The 21053-nt window shown below is 39.7% G+C and overlaps 1 protein-coding gene across 2 annotated transcripts in view; it reads left to right on the top strand.

The window, feature by feature from the left end:
• Positions 1 to 20459, top strand: part of LOC132395903 (E3 ubiquitin-protein ligase TRIM50-like) — a 60267-nt gene extending 39808 nt beyond the window's left edge. For both annotated transcript variants that reach the window (XM_059973074.1, XM_059973076.1), the window contains exons 3-7: positions 5355 to 5450; positions 8971 to 9201; positions 11285 to 11307; positions 14834 to 14958; positions 17938 to 20459. In XM_059973074.1, coding sequence (XP_059829057.1) covers positions 5355 to 5450; positions 8971 to 9201; positions 11285 to 11307; positions 14834 to 14958; positions 17938 to 18485 — 1023 coding nt within the window. In that variant the 3' untranslated portion in view covers positions 18486 to 20459. The remainder of the gene's footprint in view (positions 1 to 5354; positions 5451 to 8970; positions 9202 to 11284; positions 11308 to 14833; positions 14959 to 17937) is intronic.
• The last annotated feature ends 594 nt before the right edge of the window (positions 20460 to 21053 follow it).

The raw sequence follows: 21053 nt of genomic DNA, 5'->3' as shown, positions 1-21053 counted from the left end.
CTGATCCTGTCTGTGTATGCTGAATGTCTAGTAATATGATTGGAAGGATTCTTTGTTCCTCACCCAGCCTCTCTGTACTACAGTCATTAGTAGAGTTTTACATTGGCACAGGTTAATGCAAATTAAGTGCTAAATTTGGCTTGGCATTTCTATGAATTTGTAAAACAAGCAAACCTGCAAATTTATATACTTCAATTTATCTAAACTCCATAGAGGTTAGTTGTACTTCACACACAGCCTAAGTTTGATCCCCAGCATTACTACCAGAGCTGTTTACCTAGTTTTGGGTTCTTCTTTCTCTGGAATTTACAAAAAAAAACAGGCATTCTTGCTGCCTTGCTAAATTACTGATTTCTACTCTGCAAGCCAGTACTGATGTATGAATCCAGACTACAGGCCAAAGTTTTCCTTTTGCCTTTCCTCAACTGGTGGGTGGGGTGGGGAAGGGGATTTGCAGTGTGACTGAGTGTGAAGTGCGATATCAGTGTGCTAAATCCCAACCCTTTCTAAATTCAGTGAACTTTCTATCATCATTTCCGTCAGAAGTACACACCCTGATGTGGATAGTTTCAGTTCAATGAAGCGGTAATGTAAAATTGATATCATATGGCACATTAAATGTGACTTCTCCCTTGGTATTAGCAATATTCCTTGTGCTAGCATTCAGCAGGTGCCCATTCGTTTGAACAGGAGCACAACATGAAAGCACTTAAAAGCTTTACTTAACATTAGACATTGCTTGTACTGAATTGTGTTGTTAATATTAACATATACTATTTCAGTAAATTTGTATCATATATCATATATTGTATGTCAATAAATTAGTCTCTAATTCACTCCAGTCCTGATGAAGGCTCTTCACCTGAAATATTCACTGCCTATTGCCCTCCATAGATGCTGCCTGATCAGCTGGGAGATCCTCAGCATTTGTGTGTGTTGCTTGAGATTTCTAGCATCTGCAGTCTCTCTGCTGTCTCCACCTCATTTTTGTACATCCAACAGCCTTTGGATTTCAGTGGGCATGAAATGGTTAGCAGTGCACAGGTTTCCTGCAGGATTATCAGTTAAAGTGCAAAGCATGAAAGTAAAAGTTAATTTTTCCACACAACAATTTGAACATGAACAGTTTCTGAGACAAGCTGCACCATCATTTAGAAGGAAACAGAAAAATATTTGAGAAGAAAGGTTAGATAAAGGAAAGGATAGATTGAAGAGATATTGCTAATTCTGGTGCAAATCCAAATACCCTCCTGTATCCTAATATCTGCCTATCTGTAAAAGAGGAATCTTTTCTATCAGGGTGATTGATATCTGAGTTGTTAATGGGATTCCAGGTTCTTTAAGGTTGCTATAGCTGAAGGGTGGTAGTGGGAATAAGCTCCCACTACCTTTTAAACGCTACACGAGTGAATCTGCAGATGCTGGAAATAAATAAAAACACAAAATGCTGGCAGAATTCAGCAGGCCAGGCAGCATCTATGGAAGGAGGTAGTGATGACGTTTCGGGTCGAAACCCTTCATCAGGAGGACCTTTTAAATACTCCCAATCTCAAACATCCACAAACAAACAAGTCTAGCTCCTGGCCACGTGTGGCTTAGCTGCTAAGCCTGGTTGAACTGCTTCTACTGACAGGAGAAGGGGCAAAGGCCGTTTACTGGTGCCTTAGAACCAGTTATTTTGGGCAGGTGGGGCTTGTCCTGTGTGGTTGGCAGCTCACGTAGAAGAAAAACTCTGATCTCAAACCTCCTCTATCTTGCGGCTCTACCCACTCATGGGGAAGGTTTCGGGACTAAACCCCGAGGAAAAATCCAGAGCAGGAGTCCCTAAGGCAGCCCTACATTGAGTTCAATGCTGACTGGAAACTCCTGCGCTACTGCTGATGCCAACTGTCTCAGTCTCTGCCGTTCCTTTGGATTCATCAGCTGCGTGGAGAGGGGGGAGCCTGTTGCATGGGTAACAGTTTGCTCTCCATATCGTACTGCCCTAGCTTGTGTATCATGTAGACAGCTGGGACACATCCATGGTCAAAGAAGTTGTGAACTGAGGAGGTGCCACTGCATAGTGGTCAGCACAACGCTTTGCAGTACCAGCGACCTGGGCTCAATTCCTGCCACTGCCTGTAATGAGTTCGTATGTTCCCGCTGTGACCATGTGGGTTTCCTCCAGGTGATCCGGTTTCCTTCCACTGACCAAAGATGTACCAGTAGGTGGGTTAATTGGTCATTGTAAATTGTCCCATGGTTAGGCTAGGTCAGGACAAAATTGGGGAATTGCTGGGCAGCCTGGCTCAAAGCACCAGAAGGGCCTATTCTGTGCTGAATCTCGATAAATAGAAAAATAAATACATAGCCTTGACCAACGAAGGGCCACAATGGCATTCCAAAATCTGAAATGTAACAGTACTAACAGATTCCACTTTACTGACAAAAATCAGATTTGCTATAAATTTACATGAAAAAAAATAGTACTCGGAATCTCAATCCCATGGGCTCAGTAGATGAAAAGCATAAACCCATAACTGTTTGGGCATCTTTGATGTTCTGAATCATTGGTCAAAATAAGGCCTCAGAATAAACATTTGAGATGGAAATGAGAAGAAATTTCTTCACCTAGAGATGTGAACCTTTACAATTTTCTACCTACGGGGTCTGTGAAAGCTCGGTCACTCAATAAAGTCAAGAAAGAGATTGATCAATTTTTAGTTATCAGGGGTTCTGGGGTGTGGATATAGAGGAACAGCATTGATATAAAGATCTTTTTGAATGGAGCAGTGTCCTTTATTTGTCTGTCCGCATCCGATAACAGTATATGCCAAACAAGTGTGCAAATCTGTTGTCTAGAAGGATTACCCAGTTTTGCAAAACAATGTTGCTGCTTCAGCTGCACAAGACCATTTCTAATGTCAAGCAAAATACATGATTGACATGTGAGATATTTTGAACAAGGCGTAAAGCAATGAGTTGCAGTCGCAAGAAAACCTGCAGGTGCTGGAAATCCAAAGCAACACACACAAAATGCTGGAGGAACTCAGCAGGCCAGGCAGCATCTATGGAAAAGTGTAAACAGTTGATGTTTACTCTGAAGGACTGAGACTGAGAGGGAAGGGGTGAGAGGGAGAGATGCATGAATTAAGAGGTGGGGGGGAGGAGAAATAGGCTAGCTGGAAGGTGATAGGTGAAGCCAGGTAGTTGGGAAAGGTCAAGGGCTGGAGAAGAAAGAATCTGATAGGAGAGGAGAGTGGACAATAGGAGAAAGGGAAGGAGATGAGAACCCAGAAGGAAGTAATAGGCAGGTGAGAAGAAGTAAAAGATCAGAGTGGGGAATAAAGGGAGGGGAAATCTTGTGCCAAGATGAGGACACTCTCAGGGTGGAGGAACAACAACTTATATTCTACCTGGGTATCCTCCAACCTGCTAATAGTAATATCGATTTCTCCTTCCAGTGAACCAAACTTTCCCCCCCCCCCATTCTAACCTTTTCCTTCTTCTCACCTGTCTATTACTTTGCCCTGAGCCCCCTCCTCCTTCCCTTTCTCCTATGGTCTCCTCTCCTCTCCTATCAGATTCCTTCTTCTCCAGGCTTTGACCATTCATTCACCTGGCTTCACCCATCACTTTCCTTCCCTCCCCCCACCTTTTAATTCAGGCATCTCCCCCCTTCCCTCACAGTCCTGAAGAAGGGTCTCAGCCCAAAACGTCGACTATTTACTCTTTTCCATAGATGCTGCCTGGTCTGCTGAGTTCCTCCAATATTCTGTGTGTGTGTGTGCGCAATGAGTTGCAGTGTTCTGGATCCTGAATTGTCCTTAAATATAGACTAATCATGTCATGTGATCCCACCAGTTTTATTAATAATGCATTTCTGAATGGAATGATAGAAAAGTTACAGCAAATGAAAGCAACTATTCAGCATGATAAAGAGCCAACTAGCTTCACCCCTTCTTTGAACACTGTCCATATCCTGGCAGTGCACATCAAAGTACTTTTTAAAATGCAATAAGTGTTTCTGCCTTTTCATTTTTCAGTAGTGGGTTTCAGACCATCAGCACCCTCAAGGTGAAAAACTTCCTTTCATTTCTTCTCTTTGTCTTCTACCAATTATTTTAAATCTCTACCTCCTGGTGTTTGATCCCTCTGTTAAAAGAAATAAGCCCTCTGTTTAAGCCCCTCATAAATGAATTCACCTCAGATGAAGCCTCCTCCATTCCAAAGTAAATACCCCAAAATTAACCAATCTTACCTCGTAGATAGTTTTCCCATCCCAGTATCATCCTTAAAGGTTTTCTCTGTACCTATCTCTAGTACAATCACAATTCCTGTAAACTGATGATCAGAGTAGTATTCAAACTGTGGGACATCTCATCTGGTATAGAGTTACAGTATAACATATTTGCTTTATATCCTATGTCTCAGGGAAGGAAAGGAAAGCATCCCATATGCCTTTTTAACCATCTTATGAGCCAAAAAGCCCATTTCCCTTCTGCTACACTTAATATCCTCCCTTGCATTGTATGCTTACCCTTCCTGCACCTTCCAACTGCAACGTCTTAAAGTTTTCTGGATTATTTTCCATTTTCCACATTTCTGCTCATACCTTCCTACAGTTGAAAGCTTCCCTCCTCAATTACAAGCACACAAACAGTTTAGAGTTACCGTGAATTATTAATCTTTAATGCAAAAAGCAAGAAACTGAGTAACAACCCTGTGGAACTCTGCTATCCATCTCTTTCCAGTCACACACCTTTCATCAACCATTAATCTTTGCTTCCTACCATTGAGCCAGTTATGGATACGACTTGCTTCGCTGCCCGAACCTACCATTTGGAAGCACACAGACCTCATCAATGCACTGCTGCTGTTTTCTCTTTCCACAACCATCAACTTCCCTCAGAGATGCCACTGGTTTGAGTCACTGCCCCCGCTGGGTCCCAATGCTCTCGGAGTTGTTATTGAAATTCTGAGATTTATCAATTGGACTGTAGTTCATATTGGCCTCTTTCTTGTTACCAATTGGCAGCTGGGGTTTGGGGCTTGATGTTCTTGCTGTTTCTCCATGTGGGGGAATATGTTAGTTTTTGTGTGTGGGAGAGTTTGGCGGGGGTTTGGGGTTTGTGAGTTTATGATGTCTTTCTTTCATTTACTTCTATGGTTTCTGTATTTTATGGCTGTCTGGAGAAGACAAATCTCAGAGTTGTATTCTGCATACATATTTGATAATAAAATGAACCTTTGTGCTGTCAAAATGGAAAATATTAACTTGTGAGTAAGTATGAGGAAAACTGGTCAATCAGAATCTGATTTGGGTAAAATTTATGTCTTGAGAAGAAACCTTTTGGTGTTGTTTTTCTTTACAGGAACAACTTGCTTTGCTGATAACTGAAGCTCAGATGCAAAAGAACAACATGGAGAGGCACATAAACAAATTAGAACACAACAGAGCCCGTATTATTGTGAGTCTAATAACTCCTGGGTGGTTTATAATGTTTGCTGCATGCTTTCTTTTTGAAAAGATTTTTTATTGTTCTTTGATATAAAATCTAACAATTCTTTATCAGAGAACTTTATCATCAGTTTTCTTGATAGTGTCGATCCCTACCACACAGCATGTTCTGAAAGGTGTTCTTCTAAAACTCCCTTGGTGGTAACAGTTGTCATAGTAGTTCACACGTGTGTATGACTGGCATAAAATGTTATGAGAGATGTAGATTGTGGAGAATCAGTGGATTCTGGTTAATTAGGACACATTGGGACCAGTACCTTCTGGCCCAGTTAAGCGGCTGCACCAATTAGCCAAAGTTTCATGGAAACAATTAAAAAATTTAAAAAGTCTAACTACCATTTAACTACCAGATAGGGTTGTAAAGAGAGCATTTGGTACATTGGCCTTTATAAATCAAAGTATTGAGTACAAGAGTTTGAATGTTATGGTGAGGTTGTATAAGACATTGGTGAGGCCGAATTTGGAGTATTGTCAGCAGTTTTGGTCACCTAATTACAGGAAGGATATTAATAAAGTTGAAAGATTGCAGAGAAGGTTTACAAGGATGTTGCTGGGACTTGAGAAACTGAGTTACAGAGAAAGGTTGAATAGGTTAGGACTTTATTCCCTGGAGCATAGAAGAATGAGGGGAGATTTGATAGAGGTATATAAAATTATGATGGGTATAGATAGAGTGAATGCAAGCAGGCTTTTTCCACTGAGGCTAGGGGAGAAAAAAACCAGAGGATATGGGTTAAGGGTGAAGGGGGAAAAGTTTAATGGGAACATTGGGAGGGGCTTCTTCACGCAGAGAGTGGTGGGAGTGTGGAGTGAGCTGCCAGATGAAGTGGTAAATGCAGGCTCACTTTTAACATTTAAGAAAAACTTGGACAGGTACATGGTTGACAGGTGTATGGAGGGATATGGTTCAGGTGCAGGTCAGTGGGACTGGGCAGAAAGATGGTTCGGCACAGCCAAGAAGGGCCAAAAGGCCTGTTTCTGTGCTGTAATGTTCTATGGTACTTTTGATTGACTGTAAATAAACAAAATCAATGCAGACACCTAGTGCAGAAAGTGGACTGTCTTCATACAATTGCATCCTCCAAATCTTCATTTTCATTGTAATATTCAAGATGATTGTCGATATCTTCAAATCCTTCATAGTTCCAACTTGTTAAAGAATCGTTTCATCTTTACTACTGGCCATTTCTGGCATCTCCAAGCCGGAATGCTTGAAATCAAAGTAAGCAAAACAGTTTAGAATTGTCTTAATGCTTACTTCTTGCCAATAATCAGTGACAAAAATTACTGCCTTTTGAACACCGGTGCACGTAACTTGGGGGTTGATGTGCCTGTTCTGTTTTTGTTCATTTTTTCGAGTGGGAGAGGATTTGGGGGCTGATGATCGTGCTGCCTTTCTTTTCTTTCTTGGTTTCATGGCTACCCGGTGAAGAAGAATTTAATAAATGAACCTTTGAACCAACTGACATTATTTAAAAACTGTTCGTTCGAAGCATGGTGAAGTGTTTAATGGCCACACAAGTGCATGTGTCAGATGCTAATTAGAAACTTTGGCAACAGTCCCCTGCCCCAATTAAGTGGCATAGTGTCCCAAATAATGAAAGGTATCCTGGCTATTTCCTCAATAAGTTTTTCCTTCTCTTTAAGAGTTGTCCCAAATAAGTGGCTGCCCTGATTATTCGATAGCCCGATTAACTGGAATTCACTGTATTGAGAAAGTTTTCCCTTAACAGGGGTGTATATGATCTCAGGGTATAAGTTCAATGTAAGGGGAAGAGATTTAGAGGGCACTTAAGGGAGATTTTCTTCACCCAGATGGCAAATGAAATCTGGAACATACTACCTGAGACATTGATGGAGGCAAGAACTATCACAACATTTACGGAGTATTTGGATGTGCATTTAAAATTACATGCCATAGACAATGAGTTGTGTGTTGAGAAATGGGATTGGTGTAGATAGGCATGGACAATTGAGACTCTTTCTGTGCTATATGGCAGTATTTATCTTCATTAGATGTAAGAGTATCCATAGGTAGATGCAGTCTTTCTGTGATCACTGTAGCATTGTGTATTCTGTGAAGGGAAGATGTGCACCACATCATTCACCAACTTACTTGGGTGTTGCATAATTTGCCTTTGTTTTTCCATTCTTTCCAAAAAAAATACCACATTTAAGACCATACTTGTCACCCTTGCGGATATGGCCCAGGTGCGGAGTAAGGGACAGTGAAGCAAGTCGATAGTTCACAGAGTTAATGTGAACAGTGTTAAAGGGAAAAGAAAACAATAAACGTTGGGCCAAACAGGGCCGTTAACTAAAACTCTCAAAAGGAAAACAAAGCCTACACTGCGGCTGAAAAGATCAACTAAGAATAAAATGAATACCACTAGTGTTCAGAGTCAGTTGACTCGACAGTCCAATTCCTCAGGCAAGGCCAAATGCAAGCAGGCAGCAAAGCATTGCTATGTCCAAGTCTTGACAAATACTACAACGGAATGAATGGAGTTAAATATTATCACAATGAAACAATTAGCTGACACATGCATATTCATGAGCACAATTGCCAAATCTACTGTGCTGCCAAATCCATGACAATACTATTCATGATAAATCTACGATAACTACATATATAAATGTAATAAAGCAGAATAACAAAACAAATACTTAATCTGTTTAATGCTATTTAATCTAATACTATTTAAAGATGCTCTTCCATTAATAGAACATGTAAAATATTGGGAGAGCTTTCTAGAATCATCTGAGTTTGTAGGTCCGTATTGTAAATGCTACAATGGGTCATAGAAGACTGACTCTCCGCTGCACTATGGAATCTCATGGTTGAAGTCATGGAGATGGAAAATATGAATAACTGATTTTTTTCCCCATTTCAAAACCCCTATGAGTTCTTCCCACCAGGGAACAATTTTACTATTAACCAGTTTTGTCACTCACTTTGGAGGATGTGAGATTCCACTGGTAGATTTAACATTTTCACTATTAATAATGCATTTGCAAAATCTGTATTATATCTCACAGTCAACTTTTGCTGATGATGATGTTGTTCACACATGCAGAATTTCACAGCAGGTGAACTCCAGTCACTTTCTGCAGGACAGGACAAGGTCTTTGTTTTGGGGACAGCCCAGAGAAACAGACAATTTGTTTCCATGCTCTAACGAATGTGTATTGTGCTCATTGACTCTATCCAGATTGATTATTCACATGGAAAATGCAACTTCTTTTGACAAAACTAATGTAACTTGCATCACCTTCTTTACCAGCTTTCCACACTGTCAGAGGGGAGCATTCCTTTCAGGGAAACCATAATTTATTAATTGTTGCTCAGTCTATTCCCTTTAAGCCTGCTGCTCTGCTTGCTAATCTTCTTGCTCTATGCTCTCTCTGAAGGACTTATTCAATTTTTCCTCAAGAGAGCTTTATCCCTCATTTTGCGTGTGTTCCACTAGAATGAATCTGATGTCTGCAAGTTGGTGATTCAGAAAGAGTTCCAGGAACTCAGAAGTTTTGTTGATGAGGAAGAGGCCAGCTTCATTCAGTCCATTCAGCTAAAGTGCACCACAGCTGTTGAGACAATTGATGAACAATTGGACGAGATGTCCAAAATACTAAAGCAGCTGAAGGAAGTTGAGGTTTCATTGAAAAAACTGGGCAATGAAAATCACTTAGATTTCATAAGGGTAAGTAGAATTACCTTTCTCCTTTCAAGCTTGATTTATAATTTATTTATTTATTGAGAGACAGCGCAAAATAGGCCCTTTGAGCCCTGCTGCCCAATTTAACCCTAGCCTAATCACGGGACAATTTACAATTATCAATTAACCTACTAACTGGTACATCTTTGGAATGTGGGAGGAAACTGGAGCACCTGGAGGTAACCCACGCAGTCACGGAGGGGAAATGTACAAACTCCTTACAGGCAGCTATGGGAATTGAACCCAGGCCTCTGGCACTGTAAAATATTGCGTTAACCACTACGCTACCGTGCTGCCCCAGATTGAATCATAAGGATAATCATCAGAAGAAATAGGAATGTTAATATACGTCTAGACGGTAACATTGTGGTTAGTGTAATGCTATTTCAGCACCAGCGATCAGCAATTGGTGTTCAATTTCTACCACTGTCGGTAAAGAGTTGGTACCTTCTCCCTGTGACTGCATGGGTTTCCTCCAGGTGCTAAAGTTTCCTCCCTCATTCGAAAGACATACAGGTTAGGGTAGTGGTGGTTGTGTAGTGGTATCCGTACGTGGACCTTGGAACGAAAGGTCCCAAGTTCAAATCCGGCCAGCTCCTTGTGCACGTTTTCCATCTGTGCTGGGTTGAGCATCGAGCTAGCAATTCAGCCTTGTAAAAACAGACAAATGCTAAAGAAACAACAAGGTTGCCCCCAATGTGCCAAAGAAGGCGAGGGAAGGAACTTACACATGAGGGTTAGTCAGTTCTGGGCTCTGCAAGCATGGTAACAGTTGCTGATTGCCCCCAGCAAATATTTAAAGTGTGTTGGTCATTGATGCAAATGATGCATTTCACTGTACCTTTTGATATTTCAATATACATGTGAAAAATTAAAGCCAATCTTTTAAGGAAATGGAAAGGTATTAAATGTAGAAACTATAATGCATTGGGGATGCAGCTAGATAATTTATCAATTCTAATTCACTTTCTGACTGTTAATCATTATTGTGGTTTTGCTATTTCTTACATTTTTCAAAATTCGTGCTCACCATTTGTAATGAACAACAAATATCTTATTAAATTTAAGTACCTGTTATTGCTGATCTTTTTGGGCTCACTGTCTGCTTTCTGACTGCTGAAGAGCTGTATTTTATGAAATGAATTTAATTTTGATGATTCAGCAAGGATTCCAGCAACTCAGAAATTTGATGAAGAGTTCAACATTATGCAGATTATAATTTTAGAGTGCACTTTTTGTCAGTTTGTCAATTCCACAATAGCATCATCTTTATTGGAACAGAAGACAATCTGGGTTATTATTATAGCCCTGAAATATTGATTGCACCTTAATAAAATGAAAGGCAATATAAGAGCATGGTAATCAATAACCAACAAATCATGCCATTTGTCAAATAACTGCAACATATATAGTACTGATGAATCAAGGAGAAAGAAGACATCACAGGATATTGGAGGGTCAAGGGTCACCGCACAGTTGATGTGATCTTAGCAGACTTAGCCAAATGTAATACTTGTTAGCACTTACACCTCAGGGATTTTTGCCTCTAAGCAAGAGTGCTGACAAAATTCATAAAAATGACCTATTAGTTCAGGATTGACAAGAATCAATCTCTGTCTATCTTCTTAAGAGCAGTGTGCTTAGATAAGTTTTCATCTATGTAACATGACAAGACAGGCTCTTAACATCGAAGAATTGACATCCAACTGTGGAAAGATGGAACATATTTAATCTTATACAGAAGTAGCTTTACAATTACAACCCCATTACAATAGGGAACCTGGAGTTAAGCCCAGGACCTCTTCCCCTGAAAAATGGTATCAAGTAGTTGTGTAAGATAGGGGTCAGCTGGAACCTGTCGGATCAACTGCCCCTGGCTGATCAACAATACTGACAATCAGTGATAGCAGATCACTCATCTGCTTTCTTGGATTTTATGGGAGTAAGTGCAGGGAATGTGGAAATGTGATAAAATCAACTATCATTGGAAGTTAATGGTTAATGTTACGCTTTCTAATTTATTTCTTAAAATTTTTTCATCTTATTTTATTTTCTCAACATTCTGCAGGAGTACAATTTGATCGCCTCAAGGTAAGTACAATTTCCAATTTCTCTGTTGCTTTATTCAGTGCTGATGGAACAAGGTCAATAATGCTCTCCTGCAGTGGGCATGTATGGATTTCCTCCAGCCTGTTAAATCTCCTGAAAAGTTCAGAAGCAGGAGTCTGAAACTAAGGAAGCACTAAAATTTACAGATCAGGAGTGATCTGCAAAAATAAAAATGAGTAAAGATTCGTACTTCTATTCAACAGTGATCACTGGAAGAAAGTGTGGCTATTGGGTGAGGGCAGAATGGGAGTTGTTTGTAACGACGCCTACGGAATGACGGATGAAGGAGCCATGGTACTGCACTGGTTTAAGGGCGCTATCAAAGGAGCTAACTTTGTAGTGAGATGGCTGGAGAACAAGTCTGGAAGTTGGGGCATCAGCAGCTCTTTGGCCCTGTAGTACCAACAGCTTCACTAACTGGAAAACAGGGAGGAAAAGGAGTATTTAGGTTGAAGAGTAAACTGTGGAGGGAGGTGGGGTAGGGTCAAGGAGATCACTGGGGCAAGAAAGTCCTTTATTTAATTTCATCACTCACCCATCTCTGCCCATTCTGAGTGGGTGACTAATGTGATACTTCAATCATGTTAACTGTCAGATTCAAATGGTGTTCCTAATCCAAATGTTTCAAGAGAGTTAGTAAAGCTTGAGGACTGCTTTGTGTACTGCCTCATTGCCCTCTTTGTGTTGCTCCTGAGTGCGTTTATCCAGAGTGCCCATCAAACCTGCAGTATCGAGATTTACAATTGACTACTGAAGGTAATGATTCCTTAAATCATGAAGTTAATAATCACTTGGTTATCAAAACTTATTGTATGTAAATCCTCACTTTAAAAGATACATGGATTAGGTACTGTCCATTTAACTCATTGAGCCTACTTAAGCAACCTGGTCTTCCACCACCAAACACATCTTCCGCTCTGATTCCGAGTAATCAGTTCTGAAGAATTTCAAATTCTATTGATGAAACTGGCATCAAGTAAAATATATTTCCTTATTTTCACTGTATAACTCCTTCAATAATGGTGCTTTCTTATTTTCTTGACTGGGTTAAACTTGCTTCATCCCAGTGTACTAACTTATCAACATCTTTGATAGTTAAGATTGAAGTGGGTACTTTATGGAGCTCAGTAAATATTGATAAGGGAAACTACTGAGATTAGGTACCAGCTTAAGAGAGGTGACCTCTAGATAGGGAAGAGCATAAAAGCAGGTTTAAAGATTGGAAGAATTTATTTGCATTTTTTAAAAAAATGGTGGTGCATGTTGGTGTTGAGTTCTGCGTTGATTAGACAAGTCCCTTTATATTAAATATGATTCCAATTTGTCAAATGGCATATGATTCTTATCACAGCCTCAGTGTTTACAAATGTCAGTTCCCATTGCAGAGTGGGTGTTAGTAATAGACTTCAACTATGCCAGGGACAATAGTATTTCACACAAATAATTGTACTGCATTAGCAAATAGATGATAGTGATATTTACACGGGAAATAGCAGTTACTATTCCGAGAGTAGTGACATTGCTCATGACTCCATGGATTGTTTTCACTTCCACACAAAATGACTGAGTCATTTTGACATTATCAGAAGAAAAGATACAATGGTAAATTTGGACATTGAGTTGGCAGTGAAGTTCAGAACCAGGTTTAGTATCACTGTCATATGTTGTGAAATCTGTTAACTTAGTGGCAGCAATACATGATAGATATAGGAAGAAAAGTAAATCAATTACAGTAAGTGTATATATATTAAATAGTTAAATTAAAAGTAGTGCAAAAACAGAAATAATATTTTTTTTAAAAGTGAGGTAGAGTACATGGGTTTGATGTCCATTTAGGAATTGCTTGGCAGAGGGGAAGAAACTGTTCCTGAATCACCAAGTGTGTGCCTTCAGGTTTCTGTACTTCCTTCCTGATGGTAACAATGAGAAGAGGGCATGTCCTGGTTGCTAGGGGTGCTTAATAATGGATGCTGCCTTATTGAGGGATTGCTCCTTGAAGATGTCTTGGATATTATGGCTAGCACTCAAAATGGTGCTGACTAATTTTACAACTTTCTGTAGCTCCTTTTAATTCTGTACAGTAGCCGCCCCCACCACCTCAATACTAGACGGTGATGCAGCCCGTCAGAATGCTCTGTAGAAGTTTGAGTATTTTAGATGACAAACCAAATCTCCCCAAATTCATAATAAAATATAGCCACTGTCTTGCCTTCTTTATAGCTGCATTGATGTGTTGGGGCCAGGTTAGATCCTCAGAGATCTTGACACCAGGAACTTGAAATTGCTCACTCTCTCCACTTCAGATCCCTCTATAAGGATTGGTTCACGTTCCCTTTTTTGACCCTTTCTGAAATCCACAAACAGCTCTTTGGTCTTACTGTTGTTGAGTGCAAGGTTGTTGCTGTGACACCAACCAACTAGTGGTACATCTCACTCCCGTATGCCCTCTCGTCTCCATCTGAGATTCTACCAAGCAATACACACAAAATGCTGAAGGAACTCAGCAGGCCAGGTAGTATCTATGGCAAAGAGTACAGATGATGTTTCAGATGGAGACCCTTCATCAGGACTGGCTATCAGAATCAAACAGCTCTGTCTTTTCAATGTTAAGTAAAACAACACTTAGGGTGTGGATGCAACAGCACAAGTTTCTCCAAAAATATGTGTTTCATCCATTATCTCATCTTCAGTTCCCCAATAGTGTATTTTTCCCCATTTTCACTGTAAATATATTCAGCTAAGTGAGGAATTGGAGTTTTTTCTTGTTTTGAGCATGCCCATTGTGAATTGTGCAAAGACCACCCAAATACATTTGTCACTTTATTGACAAGTTTGCTAGTTTGATAGCTCAGGAATCCATATACAAGTTTAAATAATAGTGCCTAAACCTCCTCAAAAAATTGTATGCAAGTTGTTTCACATTTTTGTATATCATAAAATATAGGGACAGAATTAGGCCATTTGACCCATTAAGCTCTGCTCCACGTAGAAAGTGTGAACATCTTCACAACATCCAGAGATAAACAGACAGCAATTAAATAGTAAGTGGTTGATCTTGATCAGCTGGATAGTCCTACCTGTGACTCAACAAATATGAAGACCAATGGAACTCTAAAAATCTTTTAGATAAAATATTTAAGGAGTGAAAGGTTGAAATATATAGAACACAGTCTAAAATAAGAAATTTTATATTGTGTTCTTATGAATAATGCCACTTCATTTCACAATGTCACAGCAAATTTTGATTTATATAAGCTTCAAGCCCACTACTGCAACTGAGTAATTCCAGAAGCATTTTGGAAGGAAAGAGAAGAAAAGGAGAGATTTTCAGAAAGCTGGGAAGATCCCTCTATTCTGTTTAGGGTTGCAAGCCAGAAAATATTTCCCCTTTAATCATAGAGGCATCAAAGTCCACTGACAGAAGATACACTGCTTCAATTAGCTCTGGTCAGTTTAGTGACTGTGGTTTCCATGGTTTGGGCATTTTATATATTTACTCTCTTTCTAGATGCCAACAATCACCACACCCAGAGTCAGACAAAACCTTCAGTACCATCTCCTTTAAGCCTGGCTTTAGGCATGATGACATCAAACTGACAGTTTGGAAAAGACTACAGAAGCGGATTTTACCAGGTGAGTATATTGGATCCCGATGAAAGATGATGTTGGCAAGTAAGGTTTATGCAAAAAGAATTTAGATTAAAATTTATTCCCAGTTTAGATCATGAACTGAATTAGTATTGCTGGAGGCATTGATACCAGTCTGTCCAGGAGTACTAGTGTAAGACTTCTGTTGGTCTACCTTGCACAAGGGTGCACTTTGTGTATGTAAGGGGTACTGAGTCAGAATTTATTTTTCTGTGGCTGAACACATTAACCTGAGTATTAACTGTTTCTTCCTGCATCCAAGAACCTCTACATCAGGGGTAGGTAACCTATGGCCCGCGAGCAATTTTTCCTTATTCTGAGTGTTTCACGAGACCACACTGATGGACATGCATGGCGTCTTGTTACACTGGCCCCAGTTTCCGTTTTGTTCCAAACCAAACAGTGGTATATACGAACAATGGGAAGGCAGATTACCTTATTAATATGTATTAGATGCTCTCCGTGCACACGCAGGTTTTCAGATGGGATCGTTCAAATTTGTAAACAGAAACAGTGTCACTGTGTTTTAACAAGAAATCCACGCTAAATATCCAGATAGTTACATGTGCTACGATACTTATTGACTAACTCGCGTTTTGAAATCAAATAGAAGAAAAAAATTCCAATGGCAATGAATGCAAAACGCAGGAAGGTAGATACTGAGTGCCGAAATTTCCAAGACACTTGGACACTAGATTTCATCTTCATCGAGCAAGCTGGGAAACTAGTTTGTCTCATTTGCCTAGAAAATGTTGCTGTGATGAAGGTGGCAAATATCAGGCGACATTACAAGACCCGCCATAGTGGAAATTTTAACAAGTTTACTGGGCAAGCAAGGAAAGATGAAGTTGAGTAAATGAAGGCTAGTTTTGGAAAACAAACGTCATTTTTTTGCCAGGAAAAGCAGTGAAAATGAAGGAAATACCCGTGCCAGCTATGAAGTCTCAAAACCTATTGCAGAAAAGATGAAGCCTTTTACGGATAGAGAGTCTGTCAAAGAATGTTTACTGACAGTGGTGGATATTGTTTGTCCTGAAAAGAAATAGTTATTTGCATCTGTCAGCAAGAACGATCACACGGTGAGTTGAAGAAATGTCAGCAGATGTTAAAAGTTGTTTAAGGGATGCCTGCAACGAGTTGCAGTTTTTTTTCAATTGCGCTTGATGAGAGCACAGACTTGAGAGATGCTGCTCAACTTGCAGTGTTTGTGCGAGGAGTGACCTCAACCTTTCAAATTTTTAAAGAGTTTATTCAATTAATTCCTAAGAAGGACACAGTTACTGGAGCAGACATTTTTGAAGCTTTGTTGAAAATTATGTCAGAAATGAAACTTAATGTGTGAAGCTAATTGGCATCACAACTGATGGGGCACCAGCAATGGTGGGACAGAAAAAAGGCATCATCGCATTGCTGCAAGGACAAACGGAATCGCACAGAAACTGATTAGCATTTTCTTTTTTATTATACTTAATTTACCACCGTTCAATGCATCATGTTATACATTTTATGTTTAAAGATTCTTTGTGTCCTAATAGATTCAAAAGATGCCTTGATTGAAATAAATTGCAACTAAACTGAGTTCTTTGATTACTAATTGGCATCCTTGGTTAAGCACAAATGATTTTCTAGCATGCGGTTTTCATTAATTTGAGGCAAAACGTAACTCGATGTATTTAAATGGATAATTCCCATATTTCAAGTTTTTATGGCATTTATCTGGCCTGCCATCTGCTCATTAATATGCGATCCGGCCCACAGAGGCAAAAAGGGTGCCGACCCCTGCTCTACATCATCCAAGCCAAAGCTATTGATTTGATCAGAACTCCATCTCTACATATAACTTTAGCATACTGTGTCTGAAGTGTGTAAGGTGTACAGGGGGCATTGCAACTCCTCAGCAAGGTTTCTTTCATGACCCCAAACCCCAGATATTCAGTGTATGGGTACATCAACCACTTGGTAAGTTCCCCTTTAAGTCACACAGCACTTAAACTGAGATATATGTTGCTGTCTTTTCATTCTGCTGGGGCTAACAGTACTTTCTCATGTAACAATAGGAAGGAAAATAATAGCCCTGCTAACATCAGCCATATCCCCAAAATGAACCAAAGAGAAAGACAAAATCAGCTTGTTGCACCTCAGTGCTGTGGTTTGCAATAGCCCCAATAGGTGGAAAAGTATGTCATTAAAGTAACCCTTTAGAACTTTAACTCAGAATTTATTGTTCAAAGTTCAGCAATACATTTTATTATCAAAGTATGTATACTTTACACAACCTTGAGATTCGTCTCCTTACAGACAGCCATGAAACAATGAACCCCAATAGAATCCATTAAAAACAAAAGAAGACCATCCAAACACTCAAGTGTGCAGAGAGAGAAAAAAAAACATGCAAACAATAAAATCAATCACAATCAAGAGAATAGCTGCAGATGCTGTAAGTCCAAGGCAACAGACACAAAATGCTGGAGGAACTCTGCAGGCCAGGCAGCACCTATGGAAAAGAGTAAACAGTTGATGTTTCGGGCTGAGACTGCTGAAGTCCTGGAATATTGACCATTGAATCTTTTCCATAGATGCTGCCTGGGCTGCTGAATAAAAGCAAGCACCCAGTATTCAGAACTGAAGTTCACAATGCCACGGCACCACTGCAGCCGATCCTGAATTCCACTAGTTTCAGGCCGCAACCTCAGTACAGCACAGAGACAAACGAATCCCACAGAGCAGCACTGACACCTTGACCATTTCAATCTGGACCAGGGCTTAAATCATCCAAACCTCAGGTCGTCCCTCACCCACGAACTTGGGTTCCACTGCCTTGATAAGGCCAGTACTCGACCTTTCCAATTTGACTCGGCTCTTAAATCGATCAAAACTGGGATCTTTCTAGTGACTCATACAGTAAGCTTTCCTCCCTTCAGCTTCCTGAATACTCAATGCAATTCTTTGTTCGGTCTCTTTCAGAACCAGAGGAACTAAAATTAGATTCTAGCACCGCGCACCCGCTGTTGATCATAACCAATGGTAGTACCAGGGTAGAATGTGGAACGTACCTCAAGCGTTTGTCGTTGGTGCAGGAACGATTCGACTACAACACCTGCATTCTTGCCAACAAAGGTTTTTCCTCAGGCAAGCACTACTGGGAAGTGATTGTCAATGACAAGATGAGATGGCGCCTTGGCGTTATCAAAGGTACCACAGGGCGCAAAGGGAAGTTGAACAAGACTCCAGAGAATGGTGTCTGGATGATTGGAGTGAAGGAAGGAAAGATTTATGAGGCTTACCAGAACCCCAAAATCCAGCTTTCAATCTTAGTGAGGCCTCGGAAGATCGGCGTGTTTCTTGATTATGAGGGAGGGCGACTTTCATTCTATAATGTGGACAATCCAGATGAGCTGAGTTTGATCTATGTATTTGATACAGTCTTTCAAGGAAAGATTTATCCAATTTTTGACCTTTGTTGCGTTGACAGAAGTAATGACACAGCACCAATCACACTCTGCCGTGTTTGAATTTATTACCACATAGAGAAAGGTGCATCAATCAAATATGAACCACCAGCATTCTAATCTCATGGCAACTGCGGTAATGTTATAACTGATGCTGCCTAATTTTATAACATGGCTTATTGTATGAGAGACAGCATTAAGTTCATGATAGCATTCTTTTGAATTTAGTCTCAGATCTTCTGAGTTAGCAAGAAATAGGTTTGTGAAGTTTAGCTGTAAAATGGATTTCTGGTAGTCATCAGTCAACAGTAATGGTTTCTCTTCCCACATCCTCAGTCATTTCTGGTGCATCCAAAGGGCCTTTACTTAGTCTCTTCTTGTTTCACATCTACATAAGCCCCTGTCGTGGAATCAAACCCTGACAAGTGCATGTTAACACATTTAATGGCCAAACCTGGATTATTATCTTCAGTTCTGGTCAGCACAATACAGGTAGGATGCGAAGATGCTGGAGAAAGTGCAGATGAGATTCACCTTTGGAGCATTTCAGTTATAAGACTCGATAGCGATTGCTTTTTATTTCCTAGATGCAAAAAGGTCAAGGGATAATCTGATATGGATAAAGATGAATGTAGGTGGGTGCAGTGGTCAGCATGGATATGATGGGCTGAAGGGCCTACTCCTGTGCTGAATTACTCTGTAATCTATAACATCCAAAACAACAGTGTCCGCTTCCAAATGTGAAATAACAACTTGTCACTAGTAGTCACTAGACTACTTGTCTAATATCCAAAATGCCCTCTGGATAGTTTTTGGAGAGATCAAACCCACTGAACTGTCCCATCAAAATTCCATTTCTTAGCAATTGATTTAATCCCTTGCTCTATTAAAGTCTAAGGCTGAACCATCTTTTACAACCTTGGTATCATATCTGACCCCGTGGTGAGCAGGAGCATGTATTTACATTAACACAAAGACTGCTTGTTTCCACCACCATAATGCCTCTGGGAGGTGTTTCTGCTCAGCTTCTGATGAACTACACCAATGCCTTTATACTCTTGGCTGACCTCCTTTATAAACCTGAAGACCCATTGTGCATGACAGAGCCCATAGGATCTCCATTATGGCAAGCATCTTAAGATGCACTTTCATAATCATGAGTGCCTTGATTAGGTGAAATGAATGCGGCAGGTTTTCCCACACTAAGATAGTTTTAGGCCACTGTTGTAGTGGCAAGTGATCCATTAGAATTCCCGATTCAGAGAAACCCCAAAACATTGAAATCTTTCCACTGATGGCTTTATCATGATGATGATATGAGAACTTGAATCAGAGGAAGTCAACTGTGGGGTTGTTCAGCCATTCGTCTGTTTTTAAATCACTGATAGTCATCAATCTGTTACTGCATGTTGGGAACAAGACAAACAGTAGATATTTTCTTTTCACCTGAGTGGTAGTCGGTAGTTGGGATGTGACATGCAGTTAATTTCTGCATCATTTGTTCCAGGACTATGTTCCAGGAATCTGGGTAATTTTTAAATCAAAAGTACATTTACATCTCTGAGAAATTAAAGTAAGTCTTCAAATTATTCTATGTGTTGATGGGTTTTTACAGCTGATGATACACTGGAGAACTTCTGAATGCTTAAAAAAAAATTAACCATGCTGATTTTCAAAAGAATAGTTCAATGTAATAGAAGCAAATGCAATTTGCTTGATTCCTGTGCACCTTCTTAATCAGTCATTGGATATTAAATCTATTGACTTCACTTAGGCTTGAATACACATACATGACTAAATGCTAACTCATTACAGGTATTTCCTGGCACCACAGAACATTAGAAAGTTTTGCAACCTCTAATCTGATTGTAAAATATTATTGTTCATAGTTTTTGAAATGTCTTAAGTTCCTTTTATAAAATATAATAATTAAGAGTTTGTGGAATCAAGTCCTTTCTTTCCAGTTTGTAACATTAGATCCATAAATCTTCATACTGGATAAAGCAGACTGTATCTTTAGTTTTTAAATAAAATAATTGATACTATTTTCTTCTGGCAAAAGTTGTTTTTTTTTGTTTGAAACAGGTCAGAGCACAAGCTGCCCAGTCATGTTTGAGTACAGATATAATTTCACTATACTGAGTTTGAAGTCTTCACAAGATCCACCCGTGAATCTTAATAGATTGGTGCCTTTAGGGATTTTGAAGGAATACCTATTACTATTTTAATTACAGCAAAAAGATCTAGGAATAATGGTGCATAGTTCCCTGAAGGTGGAATCTCATATGGATAGGGTGGTGAAGAAAGCTTTTGGAATGCTGGCCTTTATAAATCAGAGCATTGAGTATAGGAGTTGGGATGTAATGTTAAAATTTTACAAGGCATTGGTGAGGCCAAATTTGGAGTATTGTGTACAGTTTTGGTCACTGAATTATAGGAAAGATGTCAACAAAATAGAGTATAGAGTAAGTTTACTAGAATGTTACCTGGGTTTCAGCACCTAAGTTACAGAGAAAGGTTGAACAAGTTAGGTCTTTATTCTTTAGAGTGTAGAAGGTTGAGGGGGACTTGATAGAGGTATTTAAAATTATGAGGGGGGTAGATAGAGTTGACATGGATAGGCTTTTTCCA

Source organism: Hypanus sabinus, chromosome 6 (assembly GCF_030144855.1).
Source record: "Hypanus sabinus isolate sHypSab1 chromosome 6, sHypSab1.hap1, whole genome shotgun sequence".
In the NCBI taxonomy this organism is placed as follows: Eukaryota; Metazoa; Chordata; class Chondrichthyes; order Myliobatiformes; family Dasyatidae; genus Hypanus; species Hypanus sabinus.
This window is presented reverse-complemented; position numbering and strand designations above follow the sequence as displayed.